Source organism: Pan paniscus, chromosome 11 (assembly GCF_029289425.2).
Source record: "Pan paniscus chromosome 11, NHGRI_mPanPan1-v2.0_pri, whole genome shotgun sequence".
NCBI classification, from domain to species: domain Eukaryota; kingdom Metazoa; phylum Chordata; class Mammalia; order Primates; family Hominidae; genus Pan; species Pan paniscus.
This window is the reverse complement of record NC_073260.2, coordinates 39425626-39444540: the sequence shown is the minus strand read 5'-3', so window position 1 is coordinate 39444540 and position 18915 is coordinate 39425626. Positions and strand designations below refer to the sequence as shown.

General features: G+C 37.6%; 1 protein-coding gene across 1 annotated transcript in view; it reads right to left on the bottom strand.

Moving 5' to 3' along the window:
* The window catches only part of ERP44 (endoplasmic reticulum protein 44), a 119674-nt gene that overhangs the window by 37356 nt on the left and 63403 nt on the right, over positions 1 to 18915 (bottom strand). Inside the window, exons 5-6 of the mRNA XM_003820636.4 lie at positions 2096 to 2280; positions 670 to 785 (exon numbers count right to left, since the gene is read on the bottom strand). Of these exons, the coding sequence (XP_003820684.1) occupies positions 670 to 785; positions 2096 to 2280 (301 nt within the window). The remainder of the gene's footprint in view (positions 1 to 669; positions 786 to 2095; positions 2281 to 18915) is intronic.

Here is an 18915-nt window from a genome sequence, read left to right as displayed (position 1 = left end):
AGGCATAAACTAATCCTTTGAAAAAAATAAAAAGAAAAAGAAAGGTGAAATTATAGCTTAAGAGAAGAGGCAGGTCAGGAAAGAAAGAAGCGTGTTTTCAGAAAAGGAAAGCAGTTCTTGAAAAGGGTCAGGTTGAAAACACAAGCAGGAACAACTGATGGATCAAAGCCCCAGAGGAGTTTGAAAGGACACCAGTTACAAGGACACCAGTGAAGAGGTTAGCCTTAGAAAGAATTGTTCCCCTGAGACAGGGAAGATCTATAAAAAAAGGTGGTGGAGAGATGGAGATGAATGAAGACGATAAAACTCATGCTTCTTAACAAGAAAGACAGTGTGTTGTTTCACTGTGGTTACCCCACAGATTAGCATTTTGTCTGACATAGGGTAAGAGTTAGTAAATGAGTTGAATAAAAGCATGAATTAGTTAATTGTTAACTTGTCCATTTTTTCCCTCTTGCCCACATTCTGAAATAGATAATACTACAGAAAGAAAAACAGACTTTTAAAACCTTAAAAAGAATTCAGAGACAGGTATAAAGACTGTTTAGTGATTTTAAAAGGATTGAGATCATTTTTGGAGAGATCATCTTCAGGAAATGACCAAATACAACAGCAATTTAACATGGCAGCCAACTAACCCACTAACACACTTTTAAATAAGATACTTACCCAAATGCAGAAAGAAAGGCACAGTCATCATGCAAAATATTCGCTACTCGTTCAAAAACTCTATAGTTGTCCGAGTCCTTTTGCTCAAAATATCCAATGATATTTCTTTTGCTGCGCTGTAAAATAAAGTATGCAATTATTTTGCAAACATACATAGTTTTATAAACATGTTATTTCATTTACCCGTTATCTTAGTACCTAAACAAGTCCAGTTATTGTTCAAATGAAGTATGACTATAAATGCATATTTAGTTTTTAACACCTAGTCCAAAACTATTAAAGATTACATTGGGTTGAAAACAATCTTAACTATAATAAATATAATCATAAACATTTCCTTCCAGCATTCAAAATTCTTAAGAAATAGATAACTATTTGATCAGTGACAATCTTTTCCTAAGTAAGGGGACTAATTCTAAAATGTGTTAAAACAATGTATCAATCATAACTTGTGACTGTTGGAGAGACTCCTCCATGGCTCTCTCACACTCCTACCCATCTTACTGGGTACACCAAAAAATGCAAGACCCTGACTATCCTTTATCCAGGCCATTTCTCAGAGTTGTGCTTGTAGCGAGCAACACTGAAATACGAGGTAATGCCTCTAGCCAGGACAAATAGCAGGGTTACTGCTTGCTCTGAAATAGTGAGTTCCCCAAGCCCAGTGTCCCTTTCCTGTGACATAACCCAGTGCATGTGCAGGTATCCATCTGGGGAGCCCTCTGTATTGCCTCCATAGGATTTGGAGGGCAAGGAAACAAATGCAAACATGCTCACACTACTTGCTGTGATGTGAGCAATAAAGTCCTTTGTCTCTGACCCAGCAGTCTTGTGTCTTCTAAAAGAATCCATGAAATGGTAATTGGTTAGCTTAGCTTGCAAGTAGGGTAAAATCAAATCTCAAACCTGACAGTGATGATTGGTGATTGTGATAAAGCCCAAACTCAATTGTTTTTGCTTTTGTTGTTTGTTATCTTTAAAACACTACCTAGTGTACAAAGAAAGGGGTGTGCTAAACTTATTATTAAGAAGAGGCTATTTAAGAGGACATTAAAACTCATAAAAAGAGCTCATACAAGAGTAATTAGAGCAGACACCCTGAAGCTCTCCACAAGAAAAATACAGAAGCTCTGGCTGCATATACTTGACTTTTAACTTCCATTTCTTTATAATTGAGGCTTTCCTTTGTGCTCAATTAATTCAAATTAGTGCAGCTTTACTGCATGCTATATCTTTTATCCAGAAGTTCAGTATAACATAAGCATTTGCCTTGAGATTAATTCAAAAAAATTCAACTCATTAAGTATACGTATGTCAAATCCACTGCAATAGACTATAGGAGAATGTCCAGATTTTTTGTTTGCATTAGAATTTGTTTACATTAATCAGGGAATGTTTGTTTAATCTAGCAAAAGTTACAACTTACATCAAGAGTGGTGATTTCTGCTAAGTCCCGAATTTCTTGAATGGGGTCACTTTTTTGTTGCCTGATGTAATCTGCCAATGCTTTCACTGATCGCTGACCCCTGTATTCTCTCTTCATCATCATCCCATTACGAAACAATTTGAGGGTTGGGTATTTGCTTATCCTGTATCTCTGGGCTATGTCAGCTAAAAGAATGAAAAAAAATTATTTACCCTCATATGTAGTCAGGGCAAGCCTGTTTGCCTAATGGTCAAAAATCTTACAATTGCTTAGTGAGAACTTTTTGGTTCAAGTCATTGTTTTTCAGTGAGAGAAAAAAAAATAATAATAATCAGGACTTGAGTTTACATTATTTAAGAGACCAGGTTCTGGACTGGGTTTAAATCCTAATTTGCGACTTACTGGCCATGTGAACTGGTAAACTGCATAAACTCTCCATGCCTTAGTTCTCATCTATTATATAAGGATAATCATTTCTACCACATAAGATTGTCTTAAGTATCAAATTAAATAATACAACAGACGCCACAGTAAGCATGGCACATGAATAATGACTATAAAAAACAGCAATAATGCCTTATGGGGTTCGACAGACATTAAAATACCTGACAGCAGCATATAAGCTGGGGAGGGGAGGTAAGCAGGAGGTAAGTTATGTTAAATATTCTAAAGTCTTTGCATGGTCCAGGAAGAGGCAAAAGTACTTACAATATTTTGTTTAGTCGAGGTTGTACTTTATTCTCTCTAGCATAGGCAATCAAAAATACTAAAAATATATTAGAGGTTAAAATGGAATATGAGCTCTCAGAAGAGGGGCTGGAGGAAAAGATTATATAACACTTTGGCAAACGAAGTAACTAAGATTATATAGCACTTTGGCAAATTCCATGTGGATTTATAAAGTAGAAATCATGATTACTAAAATTCTTTAAACAGAAGACAAATATGAATAAACAACGGGAACAACTGGTCATACTAAGATTGAGAAGAATGCTTTATTCATCAAATCACAGAAATCTGAAGACATTTTAATTTATACATAATTAACATAGACAATAATCTGTCTGCTTTAGGAGCCGGTACTTCCTTGAAGCAGATGCATAATAGATACATATCAACTATATGTCCGTTTTCAACCTGATAAATTACAAGGAGAGACTATGTCTTTGGGGTGCTATAAAGATGATGGGTCCTATTACCTGAGCAAGGATTTGAGATTAAATTGGTACTACAAATTGAGAAATGAGAGAGCGGTACCATAAACAAGTAGAAGGCTTTTAAATAAAATAGAGACACCTGTAATAAAGCAAAAGCCACAAAGACTTGAGCTTATCCTACTTACAATGATAAATAACCTGAGAAATCATAAAAAAAAAAAAAAGAAACTTTGATTTCTTTTTTTTTTTGAAGACAGGGTCTTGCTCTGTCAACCAGGCTGAAGTACAGTGGCACGATCACAGCTCACCGCGGCCTTAACTTCCTAGACGTAAGCAATTCTCCCACTTCAGCCTCCAGAGTAGCTGGGACAACAGGTGTGTGCCACCATGCCTGGCTAATCTTAAATTTTTTTAATTTTTAATTATTTTTTGTAGAGATGAGGTCTCACTATGTTGCCCAGGTCAGTCTTGAACTCCTGAGCTCAAGCAATCCTCCCGCCTCAGCCTCCCAAAGCTGGGATTACAGTTGTGAACCACTGTGCCTAGCCATAAAATGAATTTTTGCATGATGTATAAATAAAAAGTTTTAAAAAATTAGATCAAATAGTTCTAATGGCCTACACTACAGTGTTGCAGTCTTGAGAATGGAAAATGCCTTTTTAAAAGTTACTATTTTGGCCAGGCCCAGGGGCTCATGCCTGTAATCCCAGCAGTTTGGGAGGCTGAGGCGGGTGGATCACTTGAGGTCAGGAGTTTGAGACCAGCCTGGCCAACATGGCAAGACCTTGTCTCTACTAAAAATACAAAAATTAACCAGGCATGGTGGCACATGCCTGTAATCCCAGCTATCTGGTGGCTGAGGCACGAGAATCTCTTGAACCTGGGAGGAGGAGGCTGCAATGAACCAAGATCGTGCCAGTGCACTCCAGACTGGGTGACAGAGTGAAACCCTGACTCAACAACAACAACAACAACAACAACAACAACAACAACAACAACAACAAAGTTACTATTTCTCCAAATGTCCATCAATAGGAGACTGGCTGAATAAAGTATGGTACCCATATAATGAAGTACTAGGCTGTAATATAAAGAAATAAAAAAGATCTGTTTGCTGCTAAGGAGCAATCTTCAAGACAAGTTAAAAAAAAAAAAAAAAGCCAGATGCAGAAGAGTGTGTACAGGTCAAATATTTTGTGTAAGAAATAAGGAGAAGAAACTTGGGGAAGAAATATAAATACATATGTATATACATGCACACATATTTACATGTCTATATATGTTTGCTTATATAGTTGTCTCTCCTCTACCCACAAAAAAAAAACACCAATGGGAGAAAATGGAGAGGTCAGGGATGAATGCCCTGACTATACTTTGGTTTTATAGTTTTGACTTTGGAACCATGGAAATGTTTAACATTAAAACAAAATGAAATTTTAAAACAATTTAATACTGTCATTGTTATTTTGAAATTAAATACATACACATATATTACAGATAAAGCACATGAGTAATCATGCTAATGCCATTAAGAATCAAGATTTTCAGCATAAGGAAAACATATATAAACCTGAGTAATTAAGTAAAAACCCTATAATTTGAATTGGAAGTACTGGTATGACCTCATGTTGTTCTCTTTCAAAAAATATACTTCTAAGCTCCTTCCACTGATAGCTATTATCAGTAAGTTAATTCCAATAAGTTTGATGATTCACATAATTCCCATGAAAATATAACTAATCAAAACTGACACTAGAAGAAACAGAAGATATAAATGGTCCTAAAATTATTGCCAGGTACAGTGACACATGCCCATAGCCCCGGCTATGGTAAGATTGAGGCAGGAGGTTTGCTCAAGCCCAGGAGTTCAAGACTAGACTGGGAAACATAGCAAGACCCCATCTCAAAAAATAATCCTACAATTATTAAAGAACCCAAATCTAATTCAAAGCCTTTCCACAAAGAAAACTCCATTCCCACACATCTTCACCAGTAAATTCTACCAAACATTTAAGGAGCCAATAATGGCAATTTTACACAAACTATTCCAGAGAATACAAAAACAGGGAACACTTCCCAACTAGTTTTTGAGGTCAACGTAATCTTCACGGGAATCCTGACAAGAAAATTATGAGAAAAAAAAAGTATTTGTTAATCTTACTCAAGAATATAGATGCAAAACTTGAATAGAAATATTAACAAACTTAGCACTACATACAAAGGATAATACATCACAATAAAGCTGGATTTAGTCTAGCACTTCAGTTTAGATAAATATTTGAAAACCAATTAATGTACATCACGACACTGACAGAATGAAAGAGACAAATTTTGTTATCTCTCAAAAGCAGAAAAACATTTGATAAAAATCTATATTCATTCATGCTTAAACACTCTTAGCAAACTAGGAAGAGAACTTCCTTAACTGAAAAAAAGGATATTTAAATAAACAACTGACTGGTGATATACTAAAAGCTGATATAACAAACAACTGAAATGGTGATATACTAACAGCTTTCATGCTGAGATCAAAAAAGAAAAAAGATGCCTGCTATCACTTCTATATAATACTGATTTGGAGTTCTTGGTCAAAATAATAATAATAATAAAAGACTGTAAAGGAAGAAATGTCATTACTTGCAGATGTTTTCATTGAGTTCACAGAAAATCCAAAAGGGAATCTACAAATGGATTTCCATTTTCAAGCAGGGTGTAGTGGGTAGCAAAAATGTGTTGGTCCTACTGCAACAACTAGAAAAAACTTTGTATCATATTTTTAAGATACCAGAAATCATGAAAACAATGAAGACTAAAGGAACTGACATTCCAGGAAGGGAAGAACCATTCCTAAGGTAAGCAAAGATCACTAGCCATTTTCTTTATTATAGGTTTCCTGTGTAATTTGTTTTGGAAATTAAGTCTGCAGTTGCAGATTTAGGGCTGAGAATTATACCTGCATAGGCAAGAGAAATGTCTCCAGAGGACATCTGCTGAGTGCTGGGGTGATATACAAACCTGGGGAGTTGGGTCACAAAGATGAAAAATCTCCTATGGCCTCCTGGTACTTAGGAGACAACGTCTACTTTGGAAAGGACCTGCAACCCTGTATCAAGACCACATGCAGCCAAGACATTTGCCAGATTTTGAAGCCACAAAGATTAGGAAGCATCTAGACATTAAAAGAAAGACATGAATTTTTAAGACAGACAGGAAGAAAGGTACTTGTGACATGTACTAGAGACAACTGATTAATATTCAGAATATAAAAAGAATGAACTAAAAAAAGACTACCAAAAAGATAAGTGAGTTAAAGCTATCAGTTTATGAAAGAAACACAGATTACCAATAAACTATTACATATGTTCAGTTGTAATCAGAAAGTTACAAATTAAAACTCCCAGATAACATTTTGTCTTTCATACTGGCAAAAAATCAATAATAATAAAAATGTTTTAAACTAAAATTCAATAATATGAAACCCTGTGAAAGTAAAATATTCCTAGTAGGTTTCATTTAGGTCCAATATTCAATGTTAATAAAGGTAAACTAGCCTAGCTGGTGCCTACTTTGTCAACAAGAAGCCAAGTAATCTTTTTTAATACCCTAAGACTTTTTAATACCCAAAGGATCTGGCAGAGAGGATATGAGATGGACTCAGAAGCAAAGAAACTAGTCTAATAGAAAACATATATTTTCCATCTGTGTCCTAAGTATCAGTATGAAAATGGACAGCAAGATGCACTATAGGAGACAATATAATGCTTTCAACTTTCTAAACTTGATGAATTAGGGGGCGCAATGAGAAAGTAGTGTGCTAACAGCAAGTATGCATAAACCAGGAGTAGAATAAATAAGGTTAGAGACGGACTCTAGAGGGTCTTAAGCACTAAGCTGATGGAGTTTGAATTTTATCCAGTGTTGTGATAAGCAGCCACTGAGCTGTAGAGCTGGGCTTTCAAAAAATTCACCTGGAAGTAGTAGAGAACCAGGGAGACTAGTAAGGAAGCTACTGTAATAGTTGTGGCAAAAATCACAAGAGTCTATTAACAAACATTACAATCTTTAGGTTGCTTTAAAATTCTGGTTACAGAGAGAAAAAGATTTAAAATATTTGAAAACTATTATGGGATTAGATATTCATTTGCTTCATTCTCAAACAACATCCTGGCAGCAGGTATGCTGCATAATGCAGTGGCGTTTAATTATTAAGAAGCAAAAACCTTAAAATTACATTGATTAGTAATCTCAGACATAATGCTTTTTTTTTATTTTACAAGCTTTGGCCAAAAGTGATTTTAAGATAATTAGAATGTGACACTTTGACAATGTAACAAAAAATGACTTAAGGGGTATAATAAATGGGTTTTTTAAATTAACTGGATAGATCAAATGTTAAAATGGATGTCAGAGGAATTATAAATCCCAGAAGGTTAACAGCTCACTGATTGGAAAATTAGCATGTATTTTTGCTCCAATGGTCACTTACTTTTCCTTGATGGGTCCTGCCTGCCTGCCTCACTAATACCCAGCAGGGTTCCAAATGGGGAAATTGCCTCATACTCGTTTCAGCAACGTCTCTCCCTGCAATGGTTATCCATGGCAGAAAATACAAAGAGGCAGATCATTTCAACAGGAAAGTCTTATTGTTCTTCTGGTTCCAGGAGAAGGACCACTGCTGCCTATGTACTTCTTCTCATTCCCAAACTGCACCCCTCAAAACAAACAAAAAAACACCAAAAAGACAAACATCCCCAAAAAACAAAACAAAATACCTCAACAGAAAACTAATAAGCAAAGCCTAGAAGTTCACTCAGAACTCAGGCTTAACTGCTCATCCAAATTCTGTTCTATGCACATAAAGTCTTCACTTCATATTTTCTTGTTCTTATTATGATATTTATATATAGTTCCTATAAAAAGCTTCTCAATTTCCAATAAGTAAGGTTCGAGTTGCACTGGAAGACAGGTAAGAGTAACTCAGGTATATGGGTGCATGTGCTACCTAATCAAGGACAATTACAAAGTACTTTCCTAAAAACACAAGTGTGGGTCTGTTCTGCACTGACCAGCAGGCATATGAACGCCTCTTGCTTAGTGCCATACAGCCTAAGGCCACTGGAGGTCAGCAGAGAACCTGGTCCCACCAGGGGCTGACTGATGGGACTTTCTAGATTCAAGGCAGCAAGCATGACCACCAAGGAGAATAATGAATTACGCTCCTGAATTCCCCAAATAAGACTGCAGAAGATAAGATGTGAAGCAAGTTGAAGCAAGGCCATGTTTTAATTGTGTGCATATGTACATGCATGTGTACACGTGTGTCTATGTGTGTTTCGAAATTTTGGAAAGCAGACAGTTATAAAGAAGAAAACAAGAACCACCTCCAACCACCACTGGAGAAAACCACTATTAACATTTTGGCTTATATTTTGGTAACTTTGAAGAAAAGTTGCTTAACTAGCAGAGATATATTTCAATTCAGAAAAAAATAAACTCTGAGGTTAGTCAAATAGTAAAGTGATAGCATCAATACTTGCAGAATGGGTTTTAGCAGCTTGGAAGAAATTCCTAGAGAGAGTAGAGCATTACCAATACTCTTAATGGCATGGAGGCCAATACTGTGTAAAAAAACAAAAACAAAAACAAAAAACTCGACTCAGCTGAGAAATGATGCACAAGAGTCAGACTCTAGTTTCAGAATAACTTGAACAAATTTATTTTCCTTTTAAGGCACAGACAATAATGACAGAATTTTTAAAATCTATTTCTGAGTCTAAAATAGTTTTCACAATAGGTATAAAAAAATTCTAAGTGCCCCTATCTCTCACCATAAACAAAAATCAACTCAAAATGGATTAAAGACATAAATCTAAGACCCGAAACTATAAAACCAGTAGAAGAAAACATAGGGGAAATGCTTTAGCACATTGGTCTGCGCAAAGATTTTTATGGATACTGCTTTAAATGCACAGGCAAAAAAAAAGCAAAAATAGACAAATGGGATTTTATCAAACTAAAAAGCTTCTGTAGGGCAAGGGAAACACTCAACAGAGTGAAGAGGCAAACTGAGAATTAGTGGAAATATCTGTAAACTAATCATCTGATAAGGGATTAACATCCAGAATATACAAGCAACAACAACGACAACAAAATCCTATTTTAAAAAGGACATGGCATCTCAACAAACATTTCTCAAAAGACATACAAATGGCCAAAAAGCATGTGAAAAAAAATTGTCAGTTTCACTAATCATGTGGTTACATACAAATCGAAACCACAATGAGATATCATTTCACCCCAGTTAGAATGGCTATTAACAAAAATGTGAAAATAATTAATACTGTAGAGGATTTGGAGAAAGGGAAACATTCACATGTTGTTGATGAGACAGTAACGTAGCACAGCCACTATGGAAGACAAAATGGAGGTTCCTCAAAACCTAAAAATAGAACTACCACATGATCTAGCAATTCCATTACTGTGTATTTATCCAAAGAAAAGGAAATCAGTATAGCAAGGACATATCTGCGCCACCGTGTTTACTGCAGCACTATTTACAATAGTCAAAATATGAAATCAACCTAAGTGGCCATCAACAGATGAATGGATAAAGAAAATGTGGGGCCGGGTGCGGTGGCTCATGCCTGTAATCCCAGCACTTTGGGAGACCGAGGCGGGCAGATCATGAGGTCAAGAGATTGAGACCATCCTGGCCAACATGGCAAAACCCCGCCTCTACTAAAAATACAAAAATTAGCCGGGCGTGGTGGTGCGCACCTGTAGTTCCAGCTACTCAGGAGGCTGAGGCGGGAGAATCACTTGAACCCAGAAGGCAGAGGTTGCAGTAAGCCAAGATCGTGCCACTGCACTCCAGCCTGGCAACAGAGCGAGACTCAGTCTCAAAAATAAAGAAAAAAGAAAATGTGGTACATATACACAATAAAATACAACTCAGGGCTGCTCTGCCTATGGAGTAGCCATTCTTTTATTCCCTTACTTTCCTAATAAACTTGCTTTCACTTTACTCTATGGATTCACATCAAATTCTTTCTTGAGATCCAAGAATCTTCTCTAGGGGTCTGGATCAGGACTCCTTTCTGGTAATATCCTCCTGGTGAACCATGGAGGGACGATATTGAGGAAACCCCCAACCCAAAAGGAAACAGACTGCAGCACCAAATGGCCAACTCTGGGTAAGTAGTGGGGTATCCAGGTAAAGGATGGGATTGGGTTAGAGGCCCAACTGAGGGGAGTTAGAGTGTCTCCTAAAAAAGAGTGGGTTAAAGGCCCCTCTTAATAAAAGGCAAGGACATCTGGTGGAACTTGGGTTCAAGGCCCAGCTTAGGATGGTTAGAATACTTCCTAAAATTTAGGGAGTTAGAGGCCCCCCTCAGTAAAGTTCCTCTCAGCTATGAATGGATTTGGCATTATGGTGTGTTAACCACTATTCTCTTTGGATTAATCTGCCTTGTACTCTTCGCTGACAGCTGTGGGTGACAGGATTAGGCATGTACAGGATCACTGGACACGGAGAGCCTTTTTTCTCCCCAAAAGGGGAAACTTGAAAGCTGGTGAGACTGTTGGAAAACCCCTTTGCAACTGACAAGTGACCGCCTGAACTTTTGATTGTCACTGCAATAAGTAGGTCTTTCTCTGGCCTCCCTGAGCACCTTGCCTTCCCCACCTTGCTGCAGGCAATGAATGCTTTTCTCCCTTTCCTATCCTCTGTGCCCTGAGACCACATGACGGCAGAGGTTGGATTAAAGATGACAGGGCCCATCTGAGGGCAAGTTTGAACCTTGCCAATTCCATATTGCATACTAAGCAGAGTGGCTATTGTAGCGAATCTGGTGTACTTTGTGCTGCAACTTTGTCTTTCTACATTGCTCTGTCATAAAGAAGAATACCTTTATGGACAGAACACGGGCTTAGGATCCCATAAGCCCAGGTTCAAGCCAGCCTGGAAAACTGGTTAATTACAGACTTTGCTGCAAGTACCTGAAAAAAAAAATGCTGAAGTTTCCTTCTCATTTTGTTCTATGTCTTTGGGAGCTTGACCTTGTAAGAATGGGTCAGTACTTTCTGTTGGTCTCTGCCATCCAGGGAACAGGAGTTTTGGGGTCCATGTCACAGTTTGCTCAAAAAATTATCTTAAGCCATTAAAAGCCTTTGCAAGCTCAAAACTGACTGCTCTAGCCTCCTTCAGGGAAGAGCAATAGAAACTGTCCAATGCTGTAGCTTAGTAGCTAAGGCTTTGTCTTTTCACAATGGTGGCACAGGTTGAGGGTTCAATTCCTGGCTTAGGGAATAAGTCCTTTCTGGTTTGATATCTGTAAGACCTTTATCATTTGTTGACTCCCTCCCTCTCCACGAACCATCTTGAATTTTCCTTTCTCTGAGCACCTTGGAGGTTACCTTTGGTAAAGTTCAAAACCCAGAAATACTGGTCATTTGGCCTGGCTAAAGTCAGATAATAAGAAATTTAAAAGAACTGGTTTTTTTTTAAGAGTGCTATGGTTAAAAGTTAGCTTAATTAAAAGCAGATATTCAAGCTCTAACAGTCTGGGATTCCCTGGGAAAAACAGAGGAGGCACGACAGACCCTGTTTTGGGAAAAACCTCTGTTTTCCTCATGAAACCCTAGAAATTAGAAATAGCTAAGATTCCTCTCAAAATCTAAGGCTCTGTTCTGTTTTGCATTATGTTATCTGACGTTTTTGACTTTGGAAGGTATCAGAAACTACTTTGAATTATGACAGAACTAGGTAAGAAATGTATTTTTGGGCATGCTTAATGGCAGTTATAGTTTAATACTTGACTCTGCACTTTTGGATTAGAGAAGCATGCTCTTGGCCCCCTAGAAGGTATGAAAATGTCCTCACACCCCACTGAGAGATAAGACTCCCATGGGAGATGGGCTGGCTCCCTCTTTTTTTTGGGATCCAGGATCTGGTATAAAAATGGGACCCTTAATTTGGGGGATCTATTTTGCATTCCAGCTATGCCCGCTTATTAGGCTGTAGAAACTGCACGCTTTCCTGGCCCTGTTCCTCCAGGGCTCCACCCTGAAGCCAGTAATCCAATTAAAAAACTGGGAAGTAAAAAATCTTACAACTACTAGATCTTCTGTGTATTTATATATGTTGTGTGTGGTGTAAAAAAAGCATCTATTGGCTTAAAACTAATAAGTGCTTAAATCAAGTTATAAATTATGTCTTTTCTGACCTAATTAATCTTTTAGATATTAGGTCCCCTAAAGTCAAAAAATGACATATTTGGCTTATTTGGTATGAAAATCATATAAGAAGCATTGCCAAATATGAGATGGTATTTGGCTTTCTTTGGGCCGTATTTGTATAAATATGTTACTGGTATGTGTTCTAAAATTATAAGAAACTCCTATTACTCTGAACTGACTTAGTCTATGTTATTAATAATTATAATTGATATGTAAAATTGTTGTATGGCACAGAAGTAAGCAAATTAACTTGTCAATTGTGGTTTTAACAGTGGCTGTCCTAAGACTTTTTGTCATCCACAGACAATGTTGTCTTGTATTGATCCTCTTCAGAAGGTGGTTTTATAATCAACTCTAGAACTCTAACAGGTATTCTTGAATGCAGGTTTCTGATCTTTGGAGATTCTGACTTTAGAGGAAAAAGCATTCAGGACTCATGGAGAGCTGAAATGTTCGTGACTATTAAGCAAGACAGGTATTAACCACATGGACCTAACTAATAGAGGACAAAAATAATCTTTTTTGACTTTTTGCTTAAAATGTTGCTGATCCTTTGTTTAGTTTTTAAGAATCAAGGAAACTCTTCTTTTGAGCTATTAACAGCTTTTAATAATTAAGTAAAGTATACTCCTGTGAACAAAATTTGGAGCATATTTGTTTCTACCTGATTTCTCCAGAATTTGGAAACTATTTGTAAGTATTCTTAACTTACGGCAATACAATTATTTGCATAAGTGCAATAAGAATGTTTTCTTTTGCATCATGACACAATTGGAAAAATTTGTTATTTTACCAAGGCTTTGACTAGAATGGTGTGCTTTCCTTTAAGGAATCACCGTTGACTTGTAGAGCCAATAAAAGCCCCTTGGGAAAACTGGCCTTACACCTTGTCTACACAGTCCCTGTACATGGTTTCTGACCTGTGGTAAGTAAAGAATGTCACTTTCTGATAGGCCAAGGAGCCCCAAGTTATCTTGGGACCTCAAGAGGAAAGCAATTTACTAAACTCACAGGTATTTGAGGATACAAACCCATGGCTGGGCTCAACTTTTTAAAAAAGTCTAACCTGAGATTCCTTCTATGAAAGAAAATCCCATTAAAGCCAATTAAGAAAGCCTGTGTGAAAAATAATTATTCTTGCTGCACTTTATACAAATAACCAGGCCAAGTATAATAAAGCAAAGCAGTCTTACCATGATTTATCTTTAGTAAAAATGAGGACTGGAGAGAGAACTATGGTACACCTGTCTCATCAGTTGTTTTTGAGTTTTTTTCTGCGATTGAGACTGACTCTGCTTATTCCTGTGAATCAACCAGTCATCTCTGGCTGGTACTCAGAAGCAAGAGGGATGGATATCAACTTTTATTAGAACTCAGAGTTATGAATGGCCCTCGACATACCAATGCTTTCTGACTCAGCTCCTCTCTACCCTGAATACAAGAGACTCTAATAGGTAGGCAGGAATATCATTGCCCCTATTCAGGCTCAAGTTACAGAATATGGATCTTTGTCCCTCTACAATCCTTAGGATTAAGGGTTCCCTTGTAAAAGAGAGAGGGAAAATATGCCAGAGGCCACTCAACCAGGTCAACTCTGTCAGAGGCGTTCAAACCAGAGTGACTCCATGTTGAATAGGGGTTGGGTAAAATAAGGCTGAGGCTTACTGAGCTGCATTCTCAGGAGGTTAGGCATTCTAAGTCATAGGATGAGATAGGAGGTTGGCACAAGATACAGATCACAAAAACCTTGCAGTTTGCAGTAAAGAAGCTGGCCAAAACCCAACAAAACCAAGATGACAATGAAAGTGAACTCTGGTCATCCTCAGTGCTCATTATGATAATTATTAATATAATGCATTATCATGCTAAAAAACAAAACACTCCCAGCAGCACCATGACAGTTTACAAATGACACGGCAATGTCAGGAAGTTACCTTACATGATCTAAAAAGGGCAGGAAGTTCCAGGAATTGCCCACCACTTTCCTAGAAAACTCAAATAATCCACCCTTTGTTTAGCATATAATAAAGAAGTAACCATAAAAATAGCCAGCCAGCAGCCCTTGCGGCTGCTCTGCCTATGCAGCAGCCATTTCTTTTATTCCCTTGCTTTCCTAATTAATTTGCTTTCACTTAATTAAAAAAAACAAAAAACAAAGAAAAAGAAAAAGGAATACAACCCAGCCAGTCAAAAAGAGAAAGACAGGAATAGTATTAATCTGTAAATTGTTTTGGGCAGTATGGCCATTTTAATGATATCAATTCATTTCCACAGAATTAGAAAAAACTATTGTAAATTCATACAGAACCAAAAAAGAGCCTCAATAGCCAAAGCAAACCTAGGCAGAAAGAACAAAGCCAGAGGCATCATATTACTGGACTTCAAACTATACTACAAGGCTATGATAACCAGAACAGTATGATACTAGTACAAAAACAGACACATGGAATAAAGGAACAGAATAGAGAACTCAGAAATAAAGCCACACACTTACAACCACCTGATCTTCTACAAAATCAACAAAAATAAGCAATGGAAGAAGACTCTCTATTCAATAAATGGTATTGGAATAACTGGCTATCCATATGCAAAAGAATGAAACTGGACCTCTACATATCATCATATACAAAACTTAAGTCAAGACAGATTAAAGACTTAAACATACGACATCAGACTATAAAAATCCTATAAGAAAACCTAGGAAATACCTTTCTCAACATTGGCCTTGGCAAAAAATTTATGGCTAAGACACCAAAAGCAACTGTAACAAAAACAAAAACTGGTAAGTGGGACCTAATTAAACTAAAGAGCCTCTGAACTGCAAGAAAAACTACCAAGGAAGCAAACAAACAACCTACCAGTATGGAAGAAAATATTTGCAAATGATGCACTCAACAAAGGTCTAATATCTAGAATCTATAAGAAACTTATTAAATCAATAAACAAAACACAAATAACCCCATTAAAAAGTAGGCAAAGGCCTGTAATCCAGCACTTTGGGAGGCCAAGGTGGATGGATCACCTGAGGTCAGGTGTTCAAGACCAGCCTAGGCAACATGGTGAAACGCCATCTCTACTAAAAATACAAAATTAGCCAGGCATGGTGGCATGTGCCTGTAATCCCAGCTATTTAGGAGGCTGAGGCAGGAGAATCGCTTGAACCCGGTAGGCAGAGGCTGCAGTGAGCCAAGATTGTGCCATTGCACTCCAGCCTGGGCAACAAGACCGAAACTCTGTCTTAAAAAAATAAGAATAAAAATAAAAACAAAAAGTAAATAAAAAAACAAAAAGTGGACAAAGGATGTGAACACTTTTCAAAAGACGACATACAAGCAGCCAACAAACGTATGAAAAAATGCTTATTATCACTAATCATCAAAGAAATGCAAATCAAAACCACAATGAGATACCACCCCATGCCAGTCAGAATAGCTTTTGTTAAAAAGTCAAAAAAGAACAGATGATGGCAAGGCTGAAGAGAAAATGAGGCACTTAAACAACTGTTGATGGGAAAGTAAACTACTCCAACTGTGGAGAGCAGTGTGGAGATTTCACAAAGAACTAAGAGTTGAACTGCCATTCAACCCAGCAATCCCATTACTGGGGATATACCCAAAGGAAAATAAATTGTCCTACCAAAAGGACACATGCATGCATATGTTCCTCGCAGCACTATTCACAATAGCAAAACCACAGAACCAACCTAGGTATCCATCAACAGTGGACTGGATAAAGAAAATGTGGTACATATACACAACTGATTACTATGCAGCCATAAAAATCAACGAAATCATGTCCTCTGCAGGTGCCCATCAATGGCAGACTGAAAAAGAAAATGTGGTACATATATGCCATGGTACACTATGCAGCCACATATATAAGAATGAAATCATGTCCTTTGCAGCAACCTGGATGCAGCTGGAGGCCATTATCCTAAGTGAACTAACACAGAAACAGAAAACAAAATACTGCATGTTCTCACTTTTAAATGGGAGCAAAACATTAGGTATACATGGACATAAAGATGTGAACAATAGACACTGTGGACTACTAGAGAGAGGCAAAAGCAAGTGGGGCAAGGACTAAAAAGCTACCTATTGGGTACTCTGCTCACAGCAGGTTGACAGGTGCAGTTATACCCCAAATCTCAAAACACCGCAATATGCCTCTGTAATAATCCTGCACATATACCCCCATTACCCCCGATTCTAAAATAAAAGTTGAAAATGAACAAAAAAGGATGAAATCCTGTCATTCATGGCAACATAAATGGAACTAGAGGACATTATGTTAAGTGAAATAAGCCAGGCACAGAAAAATAAATACTGCATGTTCTCATTCATATGTCGGAGCTAAGAGAGTTGAGCTCATATAAGTAGAGAGTAGAACTGTGGTTATTAGAGGGTGGGAGGGGTAGAGGGGAGGGGAGGATAGGGAGAGATTGCTTAACAGATTAAAAAAAATTACCTCTAGAGAGAGGCGGAGCAAGATGGTGAAACAGAAAGCTCCACCAATTGTCCCTCCTGCAAAGACACCAATTTAACAACTATCTACACAAAACAAGCACCTTCATAAGAACCAAAAATCAGGTGAACACTCACACTACCTAGTTTTAACTTCGTTTCACTGAAAGAGGCAGTGAGAAGGTAGAAAAAACTGTCTTGAATCACCAACACCACCCCTCACTCATCCCCTGGCAGCAGCTGCACAGTATAATAAACAGTGATTGGGAGAAGGAGAGCACAGCAATTGTGAGACATTGCCTTGAACTCAGGGCTTCCCTGTTATAGCAGAAAGCAAAATTGAACAGAACTCAGCTGACGCCCACACATGGAGGGAGTATTTAAACTAGCCCAAGCCAGAGGAAAATCACCCATCTCAGCAGTCAGAACTTGAGTTCTGGCAAACATTACCACCTTGTGCCACAGTGCTCTGGGCCCCTAAATAAACTTGAAAGGCAGTGTAGGCCACAAGAATTGCAACTTCTCGGCAAGTCTTAGGGCTGAACTGGACTCAGAGCCAATGGACATGGCGGGCGGATATATGACCTACTGAGACACCAGCCAGGGTGACTTAAGGGGCTGCTGGCATCACCCCTCCATTAACCCCAGACTGCATAGCTCACCACTCCAAAAGAGACCCCTTCCTTCTGCTCAAGGAGAGGAGAGGGAAGAGTGGAGAGGACTTTGTCTCACATCTGGGATACCAGCTCAGTCACAGCAAGACAGGGCACCAGACAGTCGTGGAGCACCCTTTCCAGGCCCTAGCTCCTGGATGACATTTCTAGATACATCCTGGGCTGGAAGGGAACCTGCTGCTTTGAAAAGAAGGACCCACTTGACAGGATTCATTACCTGCTTACTGAAGAGCCCTTTGGCCTGAATAACCAGCAGCAAGAGAAAAGAAAGAAATAACATAAAATGGAGCTCCAATAGGTCTGGCAGCAGACTTTTCAGTGGAAACCTTACGTGCCAGAAGAGGGTAGCATGATATATTCAAACTGCTGAAGGAAAAAGACTTTTATCCCAGAATAGTGGCAAAAACATCCTTCAAATATGAAAGAGAAATAAAGACTTTCCCACACAAACAAAACCTGAGGGATTTCATCAACATCGGATGTGTCCTACAAGAAACGTTAACGTGAGTATATTAATGAGAAAGAAAAAGACGTTAATAATAAGAAATCATCTGAATGTACTAAAGTCACAGAAAATAGAAAGTACACAGACAAACAGAAAATATTATAACACTAATTGCGGTGTGTCAACTACTTTTAAGTAAAAAGACTAAATTAGGGACCAATCAAAAAATAATAACCACAACAACTTTTCAAGACAAAAAGTACATAGAGATATAAACAGAAACAACAAAAAGTTAAAAAGCAGGGAGATGAAGTTAAAGTGTACAGTTTTTATTAGTTCTCTTTTTGCTTGTTCATTTGTTTGTTTATGCAGTGTTATCAGCTTAAAATAATGAGTTATAAGATAGTATCTGGAAGCCACATGGTAACCTCAAATCAAACATACAACTGATAAATAAAAAATAAAAAGAAATGAAATCATATCACCAGAGAAAATCACCTTCACTAAAAGGAAGACAGCAAGGAAGGAAAGAAGGAAGAGAAGACCACAAAACAATGAGAAAAGAAATAACAAAATGGAAGGTGTATGCCTTTACTTATCAATAATAACACTGAATATAAATGAACTAAACTCTTCAATCAAAAGACACAGACTGGTGTAATGGATTTTAAAAAAAACAAGACCCAAAGATCTGTTGCTTACAAAAAACACACTCTACCTCTAAAGACATACATAGACTGAAAATAAAGAAATGGAAAAAGATATTCCATGCCAATGGAAACCAAAAAAGAGCAAGATCACTATACTTATATCAGACAAAATAGATTTCAAGACAAAAACTATA